Consider the following 22,528-nt stretch of genomic DNA (forward strand, 5'->3'; position numbering starts at 1 on the left):
AGCTATACCAATTGTGTCAGGGTTTGAGAACGGGTTGAGAACCATTGTTAAAACCTGTGTTAGATTGGTCAGTAGCAAATACATTTGTTTTCACAAACTTTAACATTCTTTGCCCATTATAATCTTATGAATCTTATATAATCCAACAAGTCAATCTTGTAATACCGGTCTTAAAGATATTCCTTTCTTTTCCAACATTTGTACTGACATTACGCTTTGTTATATTACTTTTTTTGTACAATATATTTCACGATGTTAAGTGACGCCCATGTCCAGGAAAGAGTCTAAACTTTGCCAGATATCAGAGCATTAAATTTTTAAACATCAAAATAAAAGATTTTAAAGGCATACTAGCATTCCATAAGTAATCCGCGTGAGCTGAAGGGAGGTAAGCTCATTTCCGGCCAGGAAGTACGCAACGTGCACAAATTACTTATGAGAAGGAGAATGGGGGGGGGGGGTGTATCACTTTCGTTGTCTTATACTACCTGGAGACTACTGGATTGGGGGGGGGGGTCATATTTTTGCATTCTCAAATGGAGAAAATACGGATACAAATATATTTTGCCAATTTAATGTGCTTATGATAGAGAATTGTGATTGCATTTTCTGTTTTTAATTTGTAAACATTAAACTATTTTAGGGAAATACCCATATGAATATTCTCTTCTTTAAAATATAGAGCTTTCTTTTTCTGACTTCAGAACTCATTAGGCAAAAGCCTGAGATTTTAATTAATGAACGCGTGTAAATGTCAAGGGATTTTACGAAAGAATTCAAATCAGGCTTTTTATTGTTACAGGAAAGATGATCTCATTTATAAACTCGAAATACTGAAGAAACCATACCATCCTATAATGATTATTGAGGATTTTAAGACTGCAGTCCACCGAATTTCAAACACAAACTTAAAAACGATAAATGATATTTGTCTAGCTATACTGTAATTACAATTACACACACCACACTATGTACATTAATTATCTCTCTGGCAGGGCAATTAAATGAAAATATTACTATGGAGAATGTTTGTAATTTTTTCTATGGTGATAGAGTGAATGCAGTTTGAATGATGCAAGAGAAGCGGCATTTTCCCCGGGTACAACAGACGACTTCAGATTGCCAGAGTGAATGGACGTCTTTTTGAAATAAGTTAGATTTTGTTCCAAATACTATTGTTTTATTATTACTACATTAATTTCATTTCAGCTCAAATTAATTTTGTCAAGTAACGTAAAATTTCCATTGCGATTTATAGTGCTGACGAGGTGAAGGTCGTTTGTTTATTTGGCCATCGTTTAACGAGCAGGCTGTCATGTGGCCAAGCACAACGACCAACCGCCTTTACTTTCCCCAATTAGAGATGGGTGGACTAAGGGGTGCCCTAAAAATTTCGAAATTCAAAATCTGACTCTTTACCGAGATTCGAACCCAAGAACCCAGATTCGGAAGCCAAGCGTTTAACCACTCAGCCACAGCCCCTCCTGATTTTGTCAATATTGTAATGAAAAATATTAAATATAGCTCTCACAGAAGTTATTCAAGTGATTTCAAGTTTTTACAAGTTTCACTACATTATGCCAACAGCGTCTAGTTGTCTACCAGCAGTTTGGGGCTACGGTCAACGACTATAAACAACATCCATCCTAAATCTTCAGTAGCACTGCAGACGATCAAATTTCTTCCAATCAGCCATAATTTTCTAGCATAGAAAACATATAAGAACTGTAAATTCAAATAATGGGCAATCAAACAAATGGAAAACATAAAGCTATTCAAGTCTTACGCGATCTAGTCAGATCGCTCTTCCGTTGTTGCCATATGGCTTTCAACTACGTGTACCAACACTTAAGACTAAGACTAAAATAATATATATAGTGAGTCTAGTTTAAAGAAGGACAATGGAAGTGGTAACTATAATCAGGGATTCTTCCAAGTTCTCCAAAATCTACGTGTAAAAAGGTTACAGTTTTTAACTACTATAACAGAAGAATTGAAACTAGAATTGAATTATACATTTACTTTTTTCTTTCATTAAAATACCTTTGCATGATTACAGAGGGAAAAAATATTTTACGACAAAAATTATATAACAATCGTTTTCAATATGCAGTAATATATTTAAATTATTGAAAACAAAACACAAGAGATAATGCTTTTGTAAAGACATAACCAACTGATTTGACAACTAATGGAATAGCTTTGCATATGCTTTTAATAAATACTATAATACTACATATGTACACAATTGTATTTTTAAACATCTGGCCTAAATCATGAGTGTATTCACATAGTTTAATTTTGTACACAACAGAATCAGGAGACATTTACATTAGATTGTTTGGTGATATCTAAAACATCCATTAAATAAACAAGAAACCGGTGCCAAGCAAATGTTTAACATATTACCAAGCCTTTAGCATATACGTACACATCTCAAACGAAGAGATTAGAAACAGTATCACAACGGCAATCGGAACCCAGGATGACCTGCTAGCCACTGTGTCAAACACAAACTAAAACTTTATAGCAATATCACAAGGTCGTCAGGGCTCGTATAGACCTTCTTTCAGGGAACAGTACCAGGAAAAAGAAGAAGTTGGAAAAAGCGATGGGAAGACAACATAAAAGATGGATGGGTCTGTCATTGAAAAAGATTCTATCCAAGGCAAAAACAGGTTGAAACCTCTCAGCCACACATCTCCCACCCCGTGTGAACAAGCACACACTGGGTAGGTGAAGAAAAAACTAACAATTATTCAAATGATACATGCTGCAATAGAGAAAGATGGTCGACAGATCATGTGTGGTGCCCCAACGATTCATCAGACTAAGGAATAGGTGAAATAGGTACCAAGATATCCATGTATAAATTTCAATTCTATTCCAACCCCCCTTTTAAATTTTATCTTTCAGACGAATCGTAATGTATTCAACATTACATGTAGACCATGTGTGAGTGTAACGAAACTCTCCAAGCCATTGATACTTAGTCAATATTTCATAATGTGTAACATTGATAGTTCTCAGAATTCGTGCACTGTAATCATATTATGTATATAGCGTAACACTGTTTGTGTACAGTATAGATACGTTTTAATATTCGAGGGTATTCTTGTTGCAAAAGTTTAAAGAGCCTTTGGTCATTGGTTCTTTGTCATTTATTAGTCAATTGTTATTTGGGTTGTAACTTATTAGAAAACATGTTGATCTCAATACAGAAGTATTGCTGCTTCAATCACTTGTGGTCAACTGGGTTGATGTAATCTGTCGAAAGAACAAACAAAAAATTCGATTAAACAACTTAGTTTAATATTTGAGAACATTGTATGACTATAAACTGGATATGTGAAATATACATCAAGACCTCTATTAATGCCTTAATTGTATTATTTATTAGTACATCCTAATCATGTGCATTCAACATGGATATTTTGTTTTACGCTTTTAAATCGCGCAACTTTAATGCTTATAGCATCGCTCAGTGCGCTATGGTTCAATCTCTTTTGTGGACCATTGGGGGGAGAGGGTATCTGGGAGAAGGTTTTCAGTGCTGCCTTTAGGCGCTCAGTAAACACAACTCTGCTCGAGTCCGGGTGTCGAACTCGTTCCTCTGGATAGGTAGCCATTTTGTTGGAGGGGTGTTTATTGAGACTATTACTTTTGTTTAAAATGAAACTTTTAAAAAATTGGATTAGGTTGATGAGTTTTTATGAGTGTATTTGTGTCCGGTTCAATGTTTGTAAGTAGGAAACCGCAAATTTGAACGAGCCCATATTTCTTGTTGGTTTGTTTTATTTGTGATGAGGATTTTAAGGCAATGAATACATGTTGTATCAGGCTGACGTGAAAGCAGTCAACAACTTCTATACAATGATACACACTGCAGGATATACAATTGAAATCTGTTTGTGTAACCAGAATTTGTGGTAACTTTGTTCAGACATTGGTTTCAGTTTCTCGTTTCTGGATATTTCAATAAACTGTTTCTGTATTATTATGGGAATTGAGTATGTTCACACACTAAAGGTATCATGTCTTTGGTTTAGGTTGTCATAGAACTTAAAATAGTCCGTATTAGACATATTAAACAGTATTGATTGGCGAGTTGATTATTATTCAAATTATACGTAAGTTCGTCTTGCGGATCCTGCGGGTCCTCGTACCACAGTTTGAGAACCATTAAGCGAAGACTAAGTCTAAGACGTTTTTATTGATCCTTATGGAAATTGATTGTGATTTCAAGTACTCTTTTCTCACATACAAACAACACAACAACAACACAAGCCATATCGTATGTGAGTATAAGTCGACAACCAAAGGCGATCTTTTTTGGGCAAGTTTACAGGAAGGCGTAAAAAAGTTGCCCTACAGTAAGTAATATAAAGATCAATCCAGGCGCCATTTCGCCCTCATTTGCATAGAGGAAAGCATCTGGATCAGGATGGCTTCTAAAAGAGTTAGAGAGAGCTCTCACGAAGGCTGCGGAAAAGAAAACCCCTTGCCAAAACTTAAATAAACTCCAGGCAGATAATGACTTTGCATGCAGGTCTGAGTAATCTGGTAAACCATTCATCCTTAATCTTCTGAGTTTAAGTCATTGTTAGCTCCACACCTAGCATACATTTTGTTTTTTAAAATATGCATAATTATTTACATCCTGTTAGGTGGTCTATGTTGCATTATCTCTTGATTATTATCAGGCAGTGTTTTCCAAACTTTTTCCTTAGCGAAACACTTCGCAAATTTCGGAGTACTAGCGGAATACTTTGATTTTTTTTTAGAGAGATCAGTTCACCTGTTGGCCTACTAGATCTAGATTTAGTTCCCCTGGTGGATTACTAGATCTAGATTTAGTTCAATATTCCAGTAGTTCAAGGAACACCTATTTAGGCCTCGAGGAGCACTGGGGTTCCGAGGAACACAGTTTGAGAAACACTGTTATAAGACATTCCACAACCTCTCGGACTTCTGACTTACCTTCAATGGTGCTGTAAATGGACTCGTTCGCAGAGCTGTAAGAATTGTGACTGGAAGCCAGCGCGGTAGAATTGGTCCTTATACTTTCTCCAAAAGAATCCCTGCTGTAATCAGACAGAGGTGCGTAATCAGGAACAGGTTCCGGGAAAGACGCGTATCTCAGAACATCTCTTTCGACTGAAAACAATAAGAAATGAAAACAAATGAAATATCAGAATGACCTTAAGTTTGACCTCATTTTCTGCATTCCTGCCTGAGGTTTAACCTAGGATGTGACGTACTAGGTTGCTAGAGACACGTATGAAACAAAAGATTTGTAGAGTTGCACCTAACACCCTGTAAGGCAGTTCTGAACAACTGAAGTAAACAGCACACTTTTTTTTCCTTGGCACAGCCTGCAAAAGAGCTCACAGCTCAGCAGCAATAAAGCTGGCTAGAAGAAGAAGTGGAGTTGCCGAGATTTGGAGTTAATACCTAGTTTTGGGTTATTTGAAAGGGAAGTAAATCTGTTAGCTTATTAGTTTGATTTAATATTTATGTATCTCTAGGCATCAAGCATTACCTATAGTTTATATGTCTCTCTGCATCGACACCAGTCAACACAAATAGGGCCTGCGATTTAAGTTAGTCTGGTTTGTTGCCTTTGCAGACAGCATAGATAATCATTTTCTTTTTTTTTTAAGTATTATGGGATTCGGGTATAAAGCAAATTTCGTTCATGAAGTTAAGTCACTAAATTGCCACATGATAAATGCATAAGGAGAACAGAGAAATTGCAATGATGTCTATAAATGATAATCTTCTAGAGAATCTAGAGTTCTTCTATTCGCAAAATTTAATTTTTTAACCTAAACCGCCCATGCCATTTGAATGATTGACATAAGATGCTAATGCACGTCATTTCATTCCAACTGATGCATCCCATAACGATGAATTTAAATTGTAGAGCTCCTACTAAATTTAAATAACTTAAGACAGGCTTAAGACAAGAACTATTGATTTACAGCCTGTCAACATTATATCATAAGACAGTACAATAGTAGGCCTACAAGGTATAGAACATTAAAAAAAAAATAATCTCATCTCACCTTCACCTTTGGGATGAACTATGACCTTAACTTCCTTATCACCCAATGTGAAAGACACCGTCTGTGTAGCGGGCCGCCTCGTTGTCACAATTCTGCGTCGCCTCCATCTTATAAACACCAGAATGGCAATGACCAGGATGAGCCCTGCGCCCCCGAGGCCTATGCCAAGACTCAACGTCAAAATGTTCCTATTGCTCGCATCACATGTTTGTTCTAGTAGAGAGAGGCATCAATACAAAATAAAGAGGTAATTATCAAAGAAGTAGATCACTCAAACAGTGCCTGATTAATAACAAAACATGGTCTCCTAAAGCTTTTCTGTGAAGCCATGGAAATAAAAACTAATTTTAGAATAAATAATTCACATTAATATCCACATTGTTTCGGCTGCTTATTTTTAATTTTTGTTATAAATTCATGGTGGTAGAAAAAAAAAATGTACTAGAATTCTTAATTAATCGTACTATATTTAAAACTCCTTCTGCCGAGGAAGACATTGGATGCACCCAGTCTCTGGTTTTAAGTTTTGTCATGAGACGGGCCCGAATTCTGGAGTGGCAGAGTTTGCCACAGTTCGTGCATGCGTGTGAATTGGTTTTAAGGCTAGCTTTCTTTCTCTTGACTAAGGCATTTTTTTTTTTTGCTCTCTGCTAGGTTCATACCAGCTCGAACAGTCTGTCTCCATGCTGTCCGGTCTTGAGCACAAACTTTCGTTGATGCCTGTGGGTCTTGCTTGCAGACATCTCTGTAGGTTACTCTTAGGCTCCCTTGAGTCTGACTCCCTCCACAAGCTTAGCATATAGGATGTCATTTTGTCATACAAAGCTCCTTAAACATATTAGTATGGTCCCAAAGCCCCGGGCATTTTCTTTTCTCTGCCAATGAAGAGCTACTCGGGGAAATTCCCCTAACCAACACTTAAGGTTTAGATTTGAGTTCCAACTAAATACTAGTCAAACTTAGTGTGATTTTTCCTTATGTTATTAGAGTAGAAAATGTCAAATAAGATTTCCCATATAACCATAAAAACATCTACGTATTGTGTACACGTTATTATAATCGTTTGTGTCTCTTCCAGCATGGGGGCAGTAGAAAGATATGGTCTAAATGTAATTCTATATTGACTAGAGGCGTAGTGGCTGAGCTGTAAAGCGTTTGGCTTCCGAACCGAGGGTTCGAATCCTGGTGAAGACTGGGATTTTAAATTACGGTATCTTTGTGCGCTTCTGATTCCAGCCACCTCCAATGGGTACCTGACATTAGTTGGAGAAAAGTAAAGGCGGTTGTTCGTTGTGCTGGCCACATGACAACATCGTTAACTGTTGGTCACAGAAACAAATGACCTTTATATTGTTACGAATCTCACTATCTACAAAATATTAACACGAAAAGCATTTTAAAAACTTTTTTTCCCATATGTAATCGGGTACCACTTTAAAAAAAAAAGGTTGCCACTAGATCGTCAACCTCTCTAGTACTATACAAACGCCTCAAAGACTTATCCAAAAATCTCATAAGGACAACCACCAATCTTATAAACTGTATAACCCGATTTTTTTTTTAATTACCATTAGAAATCTTAATATGCAATTGGTTTTTAATTTGAGTTTGTTTTTCTTTTCTTGTTATTGTAAATAATCAGAAAAGTTGTTTAAATAAAATTTAAAGTGATACATATCGACTGTTTAATTAAATGCAACATTATAACAATTGCTAATGCTGTAACGCTCCTATAGTTTAAAAGGAAATTGTCCTCCCACGACGCCTTTCCTGAAAAACGTGGTACGTATAATGCCAATAAAGAACCAAGGTCCTAAACTCCTCTAAAACCAACCTGAAACTGTTAAGGTCGTGGTATTTTTGGAAAGTTCTATCCCTGTCTGCGTGTTGATGACGACACAGTACAAGGTGAAGGTTCCAACAGACGGCGGGACAAACTGGTGAGTTACTAGATATCGTGAATCTCTCTCGCTGGATGCGACAGTTTTCTTAAGTTCGTCGTTGATGTAGATGTGGGCGGTGGTGCCTGGAAAGACTTGGTTCACGTCCACGACGCAGAGTATTTGAGTGGGTGAGCATTGGTTCACAGTAGTCGTGGAAGGGGAGTCGAACTGAGCGCGAGCTGTACCACCTGGAACAACAACAATTTTCAAACAGTTTTCAATTTACAAAAACAAAACACGTTTTGCAATAACAAAAAAAAAAAAAAAAAGCAAAATAAACAAAACCCCACAAAAACACACACACACAGAAAAGCTTATCTTAGGAAAAGAACTCCGCCCTTTAAATTATATCTCTCAATAACGTAAAGTTATTTCCCTTATTTCATATCTCAAACAACATAATAAATTACCAATAATTTATTGAATAATTTGGTTAATTTTTAAAATTGATTCATGTTTTGACTGGTATAATAAATAAGTGTTTAAGATCTCAAGCTGATACGACAGTGAGAGAAATAACGTGTTCAGTTACTTTAGGGGGAAAGAACCACTGTATCTGTGAAGACCGAAGGATTACATTTTCTTGCTGGTATCAAACAAAATAATTTATTTCCAGTAATTAATTGACTAACAGTTTTTTTTTCTTTTTGATTTATGTCTTGTCTATGTCATTGAATAATTGTACATAGTTTCAACTTGATCCGAGAATGGGTGTTGGAGAAATAACATTTACACATTTAAAAAAAACAAAAAAAAACACCTTTTTTGGAACAAAAAAAAAAATTCCCTTTTAATTGAAAACGTTTGCCAGATTCTATATGAAAGCAAACAGCAATGCATTATAATTTGCAAAGCTAAATTACAACGTCATATATGAAAACCAGATATGGGATTACAGATTATTACTTTATATGTTCAGAGCTTTGGGTGCGTTATTAATGCGTTGCAAACTACAGCAATCAGTGCGTCACAAATAAATAGTGTAAAGTGTTCTTATAGCCACAAACGCATCCCCCAGAACTAACCAAGACTAAATCGAGACAATGAATTGAGCATCTCGTTAAAGTAGTTAGATGGTGTGGATGCAGCAATTAGTTTTGTTTTTACTATTACTTTAATGGTTTTTTAAAACTTAATAGTAAAAACAAACGTAAGTTTTAAACATTCATTTAATTGGGCATTCGTTACCTTTTAGCTGGAAGAACCATTACTTATAGCTACAATTAATCTTCTAGTCAAACCTCGGGACACTATCAGCAGTGTTAAGTAAAGTCACTATAAGTTAAGTTAATGATCCTTGCCCAAGTCTACAACCTCAGTGTACTTTGGGCAGGCCCTTAGGCACAGACAGAACAAGGAAACCACCTAAGGCCTTACAAAGGAAACAAAACATTGTTTTTAGAGAAAAAAATAGCTAAACTTGTGCCCAATGTTGTTCTTCGAGTCACTAAGCTTTTAATAAATTGCGTAATTTTAGTTTTTCGGTGCTTATATTTTTTCAATTCGGAGCAACACAATTCACTCCACCTAGGGCTTCCAGTAATCTAAGGCCGGTCATAACTTTGGGGCTCATATATATAGGACCAATACTTAACTTCTGAATTTTTAAATATCATAGGTGATTTAGTACATACCAAAGGCTTGAAGAGTTGACAAAAAACAGATGACACTTACCGTAAGCCCTGACCGTGAGTGTGCTTTGGGCTGAGATTGTAGGAAACTTGACATTTTGAACATTGCAAGTGATATCAAAGGCTCCAGGGGACGATGGCCTGAAAGTGAAAGTAGAAGACACGTAGAACGAGTCGATCTCCTGGAAGTTCCAGTTGAGAGAGTCTCCTCCTGGAGTGACCATAAAATGAAAGATGACCCCTGGTACTACTTGACCCACGGAAACGTTGCAGACAAACTGTACGGATGTGGTGTTCGAAAACTGGACATCCAGGCTGGTCAGAGGAGTCAGGTTGACTCGACTTGGGCCAACTGAAAATAAGTACGCCTACGTTACATTGATATTGTAGAGTCGTTATTAAAATCACTAAGAATATAGAATAAGATATTTAAACATGTACATTAGTTACTTCCCATTGCCCCAGCCTTGTATAAGTCACTTGCTTTTGACTTGTATACAAACATACGTGAATTACTCTTAACGGAAGTTTTTTTTTGTCCGGGTCTTTTGGAAGAGAAGAATTGAGTGTCCCCCCCCCTCCAAGTTCTAAATTATATGAGGATGTATGTGCTTATGATACGTCAATAACACGTTTATTATCAGGACCGGATTTATACTTGATAAGGCCCTTTGCTTATTTAGAAATGGGGTCCTTTGTAATAAATCAAAGGTGATTTTTTGTTTGACCTTTCTTCAAAGTAATTGAAAATATGACAGGCACCATTTCCGGAGCCCCTAAACAAGCTAAGTTGTTTATAGTTCAATCAAGCACTGTTAATAGCATGTGATGTGTCCAATGGTGTAGATATCCTTTCAATTTGGCTTATCAAATCTATGTATTTTAAATAAAGATTACTTAATAAAAAACTTCTTTTTTGTTTATCTTGTAGACACTAATTTGAAATGGGAAATACAGAAAATGTATAAGAAAGCGTTGGTTAATACAGAGAAAGAGACAGACAGAAGATAAAGAGAAGGAGAAAGACAGAGAAAAGAGAGAGAAAGAGAGAGAGAAGAGAGAGAGAAGAGAGAGAAGAGAAAAAGAGACAGAGAGCAGAGAGAGAAGAGAAAGAGACAGAGAGCAGAGAGAGAAGAGAAAGAGACAGAGAGAAGAGAGAGAAGAGAAAGAGACAGAGAGAAGAGAGAGAAGAGAAAGAGACAGAGAGAAGCGAAAGAGAGACAGAGAAGAGAGAGAAGAGAAAGAGAGACAGAGAGAAGAGAGAGAAGAGAAAGAGAGAAGAGAGAGAAGAGAAAGAGAGACAGAGAGAAGAGAAAGAAGAGAAAGAGAGACAGAGAAGAGAGAGAAAGAGAATAAGAAGAGAGAGACCGACAGAAGAGAGGGAAAGAGAGAGGGAAAAATGAGAATAGAAAGCGAGACAGAAGAGAAAGAGAAGGAGAGAGAGAAAAAAAGAAAGAGAAGTAAAAGAGAGAGAGTTTGTGAGAAGAGAGAGAAAGAGAGAGGAGAAAGAAGAGATAAGGAATAGAGATATAGAAGAGTAAGAAAAGATACAGAGATTCACCTTAAATCAGAATACTCACAAGCAAACTTTGGTTCATAAACTATTGGAATCTTTTGTTGCAGCACTGCCGACTTCGAGCTACAGTAATATCTCGGATGTAATTCTATAGTGAAAAAAATACAAATAAAATCAGGAGATGCGGATTGAACAATGAAGGAGATTACATAAAAGATCAGTGGCGTAGCTAGAAATTCGCAATCATTTGAGGGCCCGGTGGGCTTGACCTCTTTAGGAGCCCCCTGCATTTTGACATTTGACATCAAGACATGAGAAAATGACGTAATTTTTAATATTTAATGTAAAAAAAATTTCCAAAAACTCACTCAAAAGGGGGCCCTGGAGGATTTCCTAATTCTCCCCCTATATCCCCCACCTTAGCTAGGCAACTGCAAAAGATATATTTAATACATTAGGAAATATAAATGTTATCCAGCTGCTCTCTAATAGGTTTCACGATTATGTCTTCAGAAAACCTTATTTTGTCGCAAATTGCAGTAATGATGGAACTAATAATGTCGCTTCTAACCATATGAACCTAGATCTAAATATAACCTCACTTTATTTTTATTGCTTTGCCATTTCGGCAGTTGTTGCTTTTGTTAAAATCTTTTCGCATAGGCCTACTTAAATAAGCATGTAAGATTGATTTTTTTTTGATTTTTTTTTTAATGAAGTAAAAAATATTTGCCTATTACTGGAATGTAAAATATTGTAAAAGATCTGTATCATTACCGGAAGAGTTGAATTTGATGACCAACTGGCTCAGCGCGCTACTTTCAAATGTGGTTTCAACTTTTGCAGCATTTATCGAAGACCAGTAAACGCTCCCTGGTGGCGTGCCAACTGTAGATAATGTACAACTACAAGTGGGCGTTGTTCCAGACTTAATGTAGTCATCAGGGCAATCATTGCCCTTTACCGCCTCTGGGTATGCTGGGATAGAAGTAGAAATATAAACATGAGGGACTAAATAATTAGCCCACTTGTTAGCAATCTTATCTTATCTTATATAATACAGACGTTACTGCAGAAAAGGAAGATGATTACGTCCTACGCGTCATGCATTCAGTCATGCATATTAACCAATGACTTAAATTCTGCCAAGTCACTGGTTTTCCTGGCTAGCTCAGGCAACCCATTCCATGCTCTAATAGCACTAGGGAAGAAGGAGTATTTGTACAAATTTGTCCTAGCATATGGGACGAGGAATGTGCCTTTATCTTTGTGTCTTTCTGAGTATTTTATTAGATTTTGTTTTTGTATTTGAAGATTATGGTTCAGTGTTTTATGTATAAGTGCTACTTTACTTTTGCGTCTTCTGTCCTGAAGGTTTTCTAAATTTAGTGAATTTACGAAAGGTGTTACTGTAGTCAAATGTGAATATGATGAATCTCACTGCTCTATTTTGTGTCTGTTCCAGTTTCTTAATGTTTTCTTGAATTGAGGGGTCCCAAACAGAGGATGCATATTCTATTATTGGCCTAACCAAGGTTAAATAACATGTTAGTTTTATGTTCTTATTTGATTTATAGAAATTTCTTTTAATAAACCCTAATGCTTTGTTTGTTGTTTTTTTTTAGTTTCATCAATATGTGGATTCCATGACAGTTTTTTTTTATTATAACACCTAGGTATTTTGCGTTTTTAATTTGTGTTTCTGGTTTACCATGAATAAGATAAGTGGAATTTGTAATAGACCCACTAAAACAACACGTGCTTCAATAAACACAATGATTTTATTAGTCTCTATTTCTGTTCTTTACTCCAGCCACTTGTTCTCTAAACTGACCTCCTTTTACACACAGTCCTGACACACTGCTGTTCACTCAACCATGTACACTCAAGGTCAACTGGTCATTTCATACACAGGCTTTCTGTCTCACTATAAACAAATGAGTAAACTGAATACATGTTTAACACAACAGAATGTTCAATTGATAATATTATCAATAGTAACAATATAAATTATAAAATGTGTAGTAAAAAAACAAGAGTCTAGGTTTACAAATAGACATTAATTTATCGAAATTGCATAATAATAAAAAGATATGCATGTATCTAATTATCTGCGTCAGGGTAACGTACTGGTGGCCGAACTTGCCTACCATATCGAGTTATTACTGGCGGCGGATTGGTAGTGTTAGTCTGTTCCTGTTGCACATTTGTATCTCTAACGTTCTCTGGCTGTGTGGTTTGACCATTAATGACTGTCTCTGGGGTGTCCATTTAAAAAATATCATGCATGACCCTTGATTTTGTACATGTGTCTCTTAACATTCTTCTATTTCTTCGGTATGTTATCCCATTCGGTGTTTTTACCCAGTAGGATCTTGGGGTCTCCGATTCTGAGATGACCACTGCTGGTTCCCATAAATCGCCAGGCTTCTTTTGCATCCACACTTTGCTCCCAGGCTGAATGTGTGGTCGCTCTGTGCGTCTCGATGTTTTGTTATAATATTTTGCTTGATTACTTTTTCTTGTTTTCAAGCATTTTCTTTTTTGTCTGAGATTTGAGGTCTGATATAGGCCTCCCTTGTCGGAAGATTAGTCCTCAGACGGCGGCCGATGAGCAGCCGTGCAGGTGAAGGTCCATCAGGGCATGGAGCATTTCGAAATTGCAAGAGGCCATATATGGGTCTTGACCCGACGTTCTAGCTTTATTTAGAAGCTGTTTCACTGTTTGTATGGCCCGTTCTGCCATACCATTAGATTTTGGAAATCTGGGGCTAAACGTAATGTGCTTAAATCTCCAGCTTTTAGAAAATTTCAGAAATTCTTCACAAGCAAATTCGAACTTATTAAGAATGCAGTGAAGTGTATGGAAGGACTTACCTATCTCACATTCATTACATTCATTATCCGTCCATTGGAAAGTGTTATAGACTTGCACTGCTTCTTGGCCGATCACATGCAATAATGTCATAGACTGTACTTCTCTGCTTTTTGTATCCAGTCCACTTGCTATCGAATATATCTGAAAGGATTGTTTGAACCTTTTCCAATTTTCAGCCATTTAATTCCAGCGGTTGTGGCGGGTGGAGTCGGTCCATCTGACACCATGTAATAGACTAAAACAACATGAGCTTCAATAAACACAATGATTTTATTAGTCTCTATTTATGTTCTTTACTCCGGCCACTTGTTCTCTCAACTGACCTCCTTTTACACACAGTCCTGACACACTGCTGTTCACTCAACCATGTACACTCAAGGTCCAATGGTCATTTCATACACAGGCACACACACTGCACTACCAGACACTTACAACTCATACACTTACTATCCCAGAATTAATTTGTTTTAGTTTTTTTGTTACTCTTAATAACTGACATTTTTCTGTGTGGAAAGACATGCTCCAATTTGATTCCCGTTTCTGTAATTCATCTAATTCTCTTTGTAAAATTTCTGTATCTTGTGTTGTTTTTATTGTTCTATATATTATGCAATAGTCTGTGAATTTTCTGACTTTTGTTCCTGAACTAATGCAATTTGGTAAATTGTTTATGTAAATTAAAAATAGTAGTGAACCTAAGACTGTTCCTTGAGGTTGCTGTTGAGTTAGAGCCATTTTTAGCGGCCCCCGAAAGGGGAAAAGACGCTATTAGTTTTGTGTGAAATGTCTGTCCGTCTGACCGTCTGTCCGTCCGTCCCGTTTAGATCTCGTAAACTAGAAAAGATATTGAAAATCCGACATCACAATATTTTAGACCATTCAAAGTTCTGATGCAACGACTACTTTTTTTTTTCCTGAAATGAAAAATCTAATTTTTAAAATCAGTTATGCAAGCAGTTTTTTAAAGAGAAAAAGCTAATTAGTATGCATTATAAGTTAGACTTAATTTAAAACGAATAGTAATCTTATAAACTTTATTTTTCTTGAACAATTTATATTGTGATGGAACTAGTGATCCAAATAAAAGATTGATCCTTATCAAAAAAATTACATTATTTATAAGACTTTAGTTAGACCAGGAGAGGCTCGGTAAAGCGCTTAGCTTCCGAACCGAGGGTCCCGGGTTCGAATCCTGGTGAAGACTAGGATTCTCAACTTCGGAATCCTTGGGTGCCTCTGAGTCTACCCAGCTCTAATGGGTACCTGACATTAGTTGGGGGAAAAGTAAAGGCGGTTGGTCGTTGTGCTGGCTACATGCCACCCTCGTTAACTGTAGGCCACAAAAACAGATGAACTTTACATCATCTGCCCTATAGACCACAAGGTCTGAAAGGGGAACTAGTTAGGCCAGGTTCACATCTAACTTTGCATTCACTTGCACCTATCCTTTGATCTGCTGCACCATTGGGGCACTACACAAGATCTGTCAACCTTCTTTCTCCATTCTATATCTCATTTGTCTTTGATATAATTTCATTTGGATGTTCTTTCTGAAAATATTGAAGCCTGCCTGGGTGGACCACTTCGGGGGCCGATTTTAAGTTTGTGTTTCTACACAAACTGTCTTTGTAACCTTGTTTTTATTACATTTTGTTCTCTTCCTATCAGAGAATTCACAATACACTGATGCAATGGACCGTTAATGCCAAAATATTTTAATTTTTTAAGCAAACTATGGTGGTGAACGTTGTCAAAATGTAAGGGGAATAAACTTTATTTTTATATTTGAATACTTGCTTGATGTAAAAATAGAGTTAAGGGACTTGAATTGTTTTAAAAGCTGTGTTGAAAGTTTTTCCAGAGTAGTGTGCTAGAGCGACCTTGCATTATGAATAGATGCAAAATTCTACTTTAATATCAGACATTAGAAAACGAAAGAAAATATAATTAACAAGACAGTCTAGTAGACTATTGCGCTATTCTTTAATCGTCATAGTGAAACAAGGTTGGTAAAAGTAAAATTGCGATCTATGGGGAAGTTGACGTAAAGCTCAGCTGTTTATGTGGCCACCGGTAAACGAGGATGGTATGTGACCAGCACAACGACCAAACGACTTTTCCCCAAATATCGCCAGGCACTCATTAAAGCTGGGTGGACTCACAGGCGCCCTCAAGATTCCAAAAACTAAAAATTTCAGACTACGCCTAGACCCCTCGTTTCGGAAGCCAAGCGCTTTACCACTCTGCCACCGAACCTCTTCCTATTCCAATACATTTGACTTATTCATTATGTTGTTACTCTCTAATGCTGCTTGTCGTGAAGCTAAACAGACCAGATCGATCATTTCAAATCAAGAGGGACTCACTCAACGGGAGCACTACAGCATCGAACACTTCCTCGGCATCCTTCACTGCCAACATGGTGACAGTCAAGTTTAACGTGGTCGTGTGGTTTAAGGGCAGCAAGTCTATCTCAAAGGTGCACTCTGTACTGTAGTCAGACGGTCTGATCTTCGAGGGTGGATTGTTGTAGGTCACTTGAGATATACCCAACGCTCCTGTCTCTGGCTGGTAAAAAGAAAAAAAGAAAAATGTCACTGCAACTCTTAAATTAAATGCCATTCTTTTTTTTTTTTTAATTTCATTTTAATTTATTTCAATGCTATATTGTTTCATTTTAATTTATTTCAATGCTATATTGTTTCATTTTAATTTATTTCAATGCTATATTGTTTCATTTTAATTTATTTCAATGCTATATTGTTTCATTTTAATTTATTTCAATGCTATATTGTTTCATTTTAATTTATTTCAATGCTATATTATTTCATTTTAATTTATTTCAATGCTATATTGTTTCATTTTAATTTATTTCAATGCTATATTGTTTCATTTTAATTTATTTCAATGCTATATTATTTCATTTTAATTTATTTCAATGCTATATTATTTCATTTTAATTTATTTCAATGCTATATTATTTCATTTTAATTTATTTCAATGCTATATTGTTTCATTTTAATTTATTTCAATGCTATATTGTTTCATTTTAATTTATTTCAATGCTATATTATTTCATTTTAATTTATTTCAATGCTATATTGTTTCATTTTAATTTATTTCAATGCTATATTGTTTCATTTTAATTTATTTCAATGCTATATTATTTCATTTTAATTTATTTCAATGCTATATTGTTTCATTTTAATTTATTTCAATGCTATATTGTTTCATTTTAATTTATTTCAATGCTATATTATTTCATTTTAATTTATTTCAATGCTATATTGTTTCATTTTAATTTATTTCAATGCTATATTATTTCATTTTAATTTATTTCAATGCTATATTGTTTCATTTTAATTTATTTCAATGCTATATTATTTCATTTTAATTTATTTCAATGCTATATTGTTTCATTTTAATTTATTTCAATGCTATATTGTTTCATTTTAATTTATTTCAATGCTATATTGTTTCATTTTAATTTATTTCAATGCTATATTGTTTCATTTTAATTTATTTCAATGCTATATTGTTTCATTTTAATTTATTTCAATGCTATATTGTTTCATTTTAATTTATTTCAATGCTATATTGTTTCATTTTAATTTATTTCAATGCTATATTGTTTCATTTAAATTTATTTCAATGCTATATTGTTTCATTTAAATTTATTTCAATGCTATATTGTTTCATTTAAATTTATTTCAATGCTATATTGTTTCATTTAAATTTATTTCAATGCTATATTGTTTCATTTTAATTTATTTCAATGCTATATTGTTTCATTTAAATTTATTTCAATGCTATATTGTTTCATTTAAATTTATTTCAATGCTATATTGTTTCATTTAAATTTATTTCAATGCTATATTGTTTCATTTAAATTTATTTCAATGCTATATTGTTTCATTTAAATTTATTTCAATGCTATATTGTTTCATTTAAATTTATTTCAATGCTATATTGTTTCATTTAATATTTATGTATTTAGTTTGGCTCTAAAAATTTCTTTAGTTTAATTAATCTCTCTCTCTCTCTCTCTCTCTCTCTCTCTCTCTCTGCTCGAGTGACGATCTATTTCATTGCAGCTTCTCGTAATACTAAATAGGCCAATACAAAAATAGATCCTGTACTGATAAGTTCCTATTTTTTACAAAACCTCTATTCAAGTCAGAACTTCATGGAGGGTGGGTAGGTTGGTGGATGTGAGGAAGGTGGACGGTAGAAACTGGAAGCTGATCTAAAAAAAACGGCTTTAATATTTTTCCTATAAATTTTATAGTTGATGTATATTTTGCCGCCATGTATGAAAATGTCCAAATGTTTGTGTTCCATCTCTAATACGTATGTATCGTAGACTCAGGTTCTTTGTTTTTAAACGTAAATTATTATTTTTTTTAAATTTTGTTTCAATATTATTACTTCTAAATACTCCTTATCTAAACCAGACTTACAAATTGGATCAGACGACATGTGGGCACGGGAAAGACTCGGTCAGTCTTGCACGTAATGGACAGCGTGGTATTGGATTGGGCAAACAAAGGCGTGTTACATCTGAAGTTTTCTGGTAGCACTGGAATAAAATAAATTAAGCCACATTGGTGACAGAATCATAGCCAACTATTAGAACCTCTAAAACGTGAACAGACTAACTGATTGAACCTCTTAATAATTCAAAGTTTGTATGCTCCCTTTTTACAACCTATATTACCAATTAGGAAATTTGTCTTACAATATTTGCATTGTGAACATGTTACATTGTTGTAACTCTAATGTGTAACTCTGTGATGTGCACCAACATCTCGTTCTGCGAAAGGTGCACTGCTAAGAACTAGACTAGAAAGGAATGCGGACATTAGACAAGAAAATGGTCAGTTCCGCCCAAGACTATAACTGATAAAGAGGCCGTGCTCAAGGCAGACCTTGTTCTATGTGTTTGTCATATCCTCCTGTGATTAAACATCTGTATATCGTTGAGTTGTCTCCCTTAACATACTACAATATCTATATATTTTTAAACAATAACCCAAAATTCAAGACGATAGGGCGATGAAAGTGGTTCTGGTTCAAAGTGGGGATACGGTCCATAAGTGCAAAGTGTATACCACACAGTCAGAAACCATCTATGACATGAGTTAATTCTCTACTATTTAAAAAGTATGATTGGCATGGTCTCTAAAATTAGTCTCTAGATGAGGAAGTAAGGAAGATGCTACATTGGCAACACTGCAAAGATTTCTGAGAACTGTCATTTGAAAGTATTCTGTACATTTTATTTAATACATCGCAATCTATCCAGAAGAAATGAAGAATAAGTGAATAGTAAAAACTCTGCTTTAGTGGTTTTCATCAAAGCGTTGTTGAAAAGCGATACTAGAGATAAAGAGATAAAGGGATAAAGGGATAAACCAACACTGGAGTATCCCCCCCCCCTTTTTTTTCTGTTCCTTGTTTCCACTCAGGTATTTTGATGAATGTTCATTTTTACTTACCGTATGCCTTGATGGTAAAAGGTGGGCCTAAGGTCTGGTCATCTACAACGCACCTCCAGATGGTCATGTTTCGCGAGACGAGAAGTTCAAGGGTGCATGCACCTCCTGTCATATTGGATATGTAGATGGATCTGTAGTTGGGAAAACTGGAAGTACAGTTGCCATTGGTATAACACTTGGTTACGTTGATGTAGATGTCGGAGGCTTGAACTTGCCAAGTGAAGGACTGAACTGCTACTTGAGCTGTACATATCAAATAGGCTTTTGTATCCTCGAGAATGGATTTTTCATTTTCAGAGGCGCCTGCTGTAGCAAAAATTAAAGGGATGAGATTTAAGTTCAGTTCTATATGTAGCCGTAGGTGATTAGTACGTGGCCTACATGGTATGTGTTATTATGTAAATAATGACACTTTGAGATGTGATACATTTTGTATTAGTAATTTTATATAATCCATCGAATCAGGTCAATTGGACCAGCGGTTACTATTACCAAAATGATCGCGTCGCGATTGGTTCGATTATAAACAGATTCGACATGCACAATAAGTTGACTCTTTTTTCTTTACAAACTCAATAGCTTTAAACTAAACCAGAATATCCTTGAGACTTTCTACAGCGCGACTATATAAAATCTGCTAACATACGGAATAACTTGTTGGCAAGGCAACGCCTCATCTAAACTGTTGCGACGTCTAGAAAACATCATTAAAAAAAAGCATCAAAAATTACACTCACAACATTACCACATTTAAAGGAACTTTTTGAAGAAAAGTGCCTAAGAAAAATCGAAAAAATCTTGGAAGACAACGGCCACCCTCTCCATCAGAACTAAGTCAGGTCGTCGCGAAGTGGGCGACTGCTGTCAATCAAAACAAGAACGGAGAGGTACAAAAACTCGTTCGTACCTCACTCGGTCAGACTCTATCACCGCCACTCATTGATCAGGGAACATGAAATGCACCAAGAAACCTGTGTGTTTTCGCTGAATGAACTCTTTATGTTGTCTGTTGTATTTATGTGTATTTTTCTGTTGTGTTGTCTTTATATGAGAAAAGAGTCCTTGTAATCACAACAAATTTCCGTAAGGATCAATAAAGCAGTTTTAGTCTTAGTCTTAGATACGATATGAGAAATGTGCTCATCTACGGTCACAAATAAGAAGATATATATATATATAAGTTTGGGTTGGGACCAGTTTCATTTTGATTCAGAGAATATAATTTTTTTAATGGAGACACTTTGTAAAATAACAATAGAATCATTGGCTCTGCTGAGCCACATTGTATGTTCCAGTAGTCTTCCCCCCCCCTCATCCACTCCAGTCAGCCAGTGTAATAGTGATACAGCACATTACTGATTTACCGTTAAACAAAAATATTTGTATGTGAAACACAAAGGTTAAAAGATTATTTATTCAATGCATTGTTAAAATAAAAATGACTCCTAAATATATCCTGTTCTGTGGTGGGGGCTTAGCCCTGCTTAGAAAAGAAGATTATTTGATAATCATATCACTTGAAGCCCATTTCAGCCAATATCTCATGGTTCCTCTCTCTACTTTGCAATGTAACAAATGTTTAGTTGTTAATAAATACAAATATTTAGGCTTGTCTTCGAGTCCGAAGACGCTGTTTTGTAATATTTTACTCGGCTACGCAGCCCAAGGTGATCTACAATGTACAACGGTCAAGTCGTCTCGATGCGGTTAAAGAAATCTCAAATGACTACTGGAAAAATACTAATAATAGGCGTCATTTATTCTACACTTCTATTATTTATATTATTTGCTAGTTATTTCACCTACTAATTAAACGAAATTGACTATAAACTGGTCCATTTTAAAAAATGAGCTATTACTTTGGTTATATATTAAAGTTCCTGCATTGCGATCTCGTCTCTTTATCAAGATTAAGGAAGTATTCGAATGTGTCTAAAACATTAGGAATAACATTTGAGCATTGTAATCGTACTTACAAGTCAGGAAAGTTGATACTATCACAGTCATCCACAAAACATAGAAAGAAAATCGAAGATTCATTTTAGTAGTTCCGACTTACTGACTTATTGAACTATTAGTATGTTTAGAGACATAATTAAAGCCTATAGCACAATGTCTAGTCAACCGTGCCGCACACACAGACACTGTCACATAGTGCAATACTTATCTATGTCTTAGACAGTTAGGAAACATTCCGCAACAGCGGCGTAACGTACAAATAATACTGGAACTAGCAAGTAGCTTGAATCTACTATGGAGTTTGCAAGTTCACGACATTGTTTTTTTTATTACATCGGCCTTAAATGTCCATCCACCCACCTTTTTTAAAGATATGGTACATTTTTTTTTTAAATTACAAAGCTTTTATAAAGTCACTCCGGTCGACTGTCTGGTACAAATTGTGTACATGTTATTTCTTGTATGTCACATTCTCTGATCAAGCTTGAAACTTTGCTAAAGTATTCATAACATTCCTAACAAAACATCAACATAAAAAAAAATTAATTAGCGCTTATTAATTAATATTGTTTGATACAGAAAAGGGAAATAAATCCTACAGTATTGAGATAAATGGCTGTAAATGTATTGTTTTTAAAGTAATTTCTAAAAATATTTTGCTTGTTTTAATTGGATTTGTTCTCGTTCGTTTAAACGTTTTTTTTTGTGCTTTATGTTTTTATGTTTGAATATGTTGAGCTAACTAAATATAAATAATGTAGCTTCCGGTTATGTCAATGATATGTTGGCGTAATAAAATCAGAAAGTTATAACAGAAGGGCGCATTGCAGAGGTCTTCCTTTTTGAATCACCTTCATGTCGGGTCAAAATTGAATGTGACTTATGAGACTTATAGATAGGCCTATCATTCCTTAAATTAAGAAAAAAAAAGATTTTATTTTATAAAATAAATCATATACTGATTTTTGTAGCTAATAAAATCAGACAGATGCGTTCCCTGGTCATGGTTACAATCTTATGTGCATGCGAATCTTG

The 22,528-nt window shown here is 35.2% G+C and overlaps 1 protein-coding gene across 2 annotated transcripts; it reads right to left on the reverse strand.

Annotated features, from left to right (window-relative positions):
• Window positions 1-2,197: 2,197 nt before the first annotated feature.
• Window positions 2,198-21,708, reverse strand: LOC106057542 (uncharacterized). Of its 2 annotated transcripts, none has more exons than XM_013214783.2 (11): window positions 21,511-21,708; window positions 19,535-19,837; window positions 18,497-18,615; window positions 16,403-16,604; window positions 11,936-12,136; window positions 11,223-11,306; window positions 9,686-9,994; window positions 7,903-8,199; window positions 6,069-6,281; window positions 4,981-5,157; window positions 2,198-3,267 (listed from the first exon to the last, which is right to left on the reverse strand). In XM_013214783.2, the coding sequence occupies exons 1-11, from the start codon at window positions 21,572-21,574 to the stop codon at window positions 3,239-3,241; spliced, it is 1,998 nt and encodes a 665-aa protein (XP_013070237.2). In that variant the 5' UTR covers window positions 21,575-21,708; the 3' UTR covers window positions 2,198-3,238. The 2 variants fall into 2 exon arrangements, with proteins under 2 accessions (XP_013070237.2, XP_013070236.2); XM_013214782.2 differs by having other exon boundaries at window positions 19,535-19,840.
• Between the last annotated feature and the right edge of the window lie 820 nt (window positions 21,709-22,528).

The sequence above is a fragment of the Biomphalaria glabrata genome, chromosome 6 (genome assembly GCF_947242115.1).
Source record: "Biomphalaria glabrata chromosome 6, xgBioGlab47.1, whole genome shotgun sequence".
NCBI classification, from domain to species: Eukaryota; Metazoa; Mollusca; class Gastropoda; family Planorbidae; genus Biomphalaria; species Biomphalaria glabrata.

Bases quoted from the DNA above. Each gene is read 5' to 3' on its own strand.
- LOC106057542 (XM_013214782.2), bottom strand. From the start codon at position 21,574: ATGAATCTTCGATTTTCTTTCTATGTTTTGTGGATGACTGTGATAGTA. The intron at 12,137-16,402 runs GTGAGTCCCTCT...CTTCTATCCCAG, and splicing joins TGCTGTAGTGCTCCCGTTGA to CATACCCAGAGGCGGTAAAG. The intron at 8,200-9,685 runs GTAAGTGTCATC...TTGTTGTTCCAG, and splicing joins ACTCACGGTCAGGGCTTACG to GTGGTACAGCTCGCGCTCAG.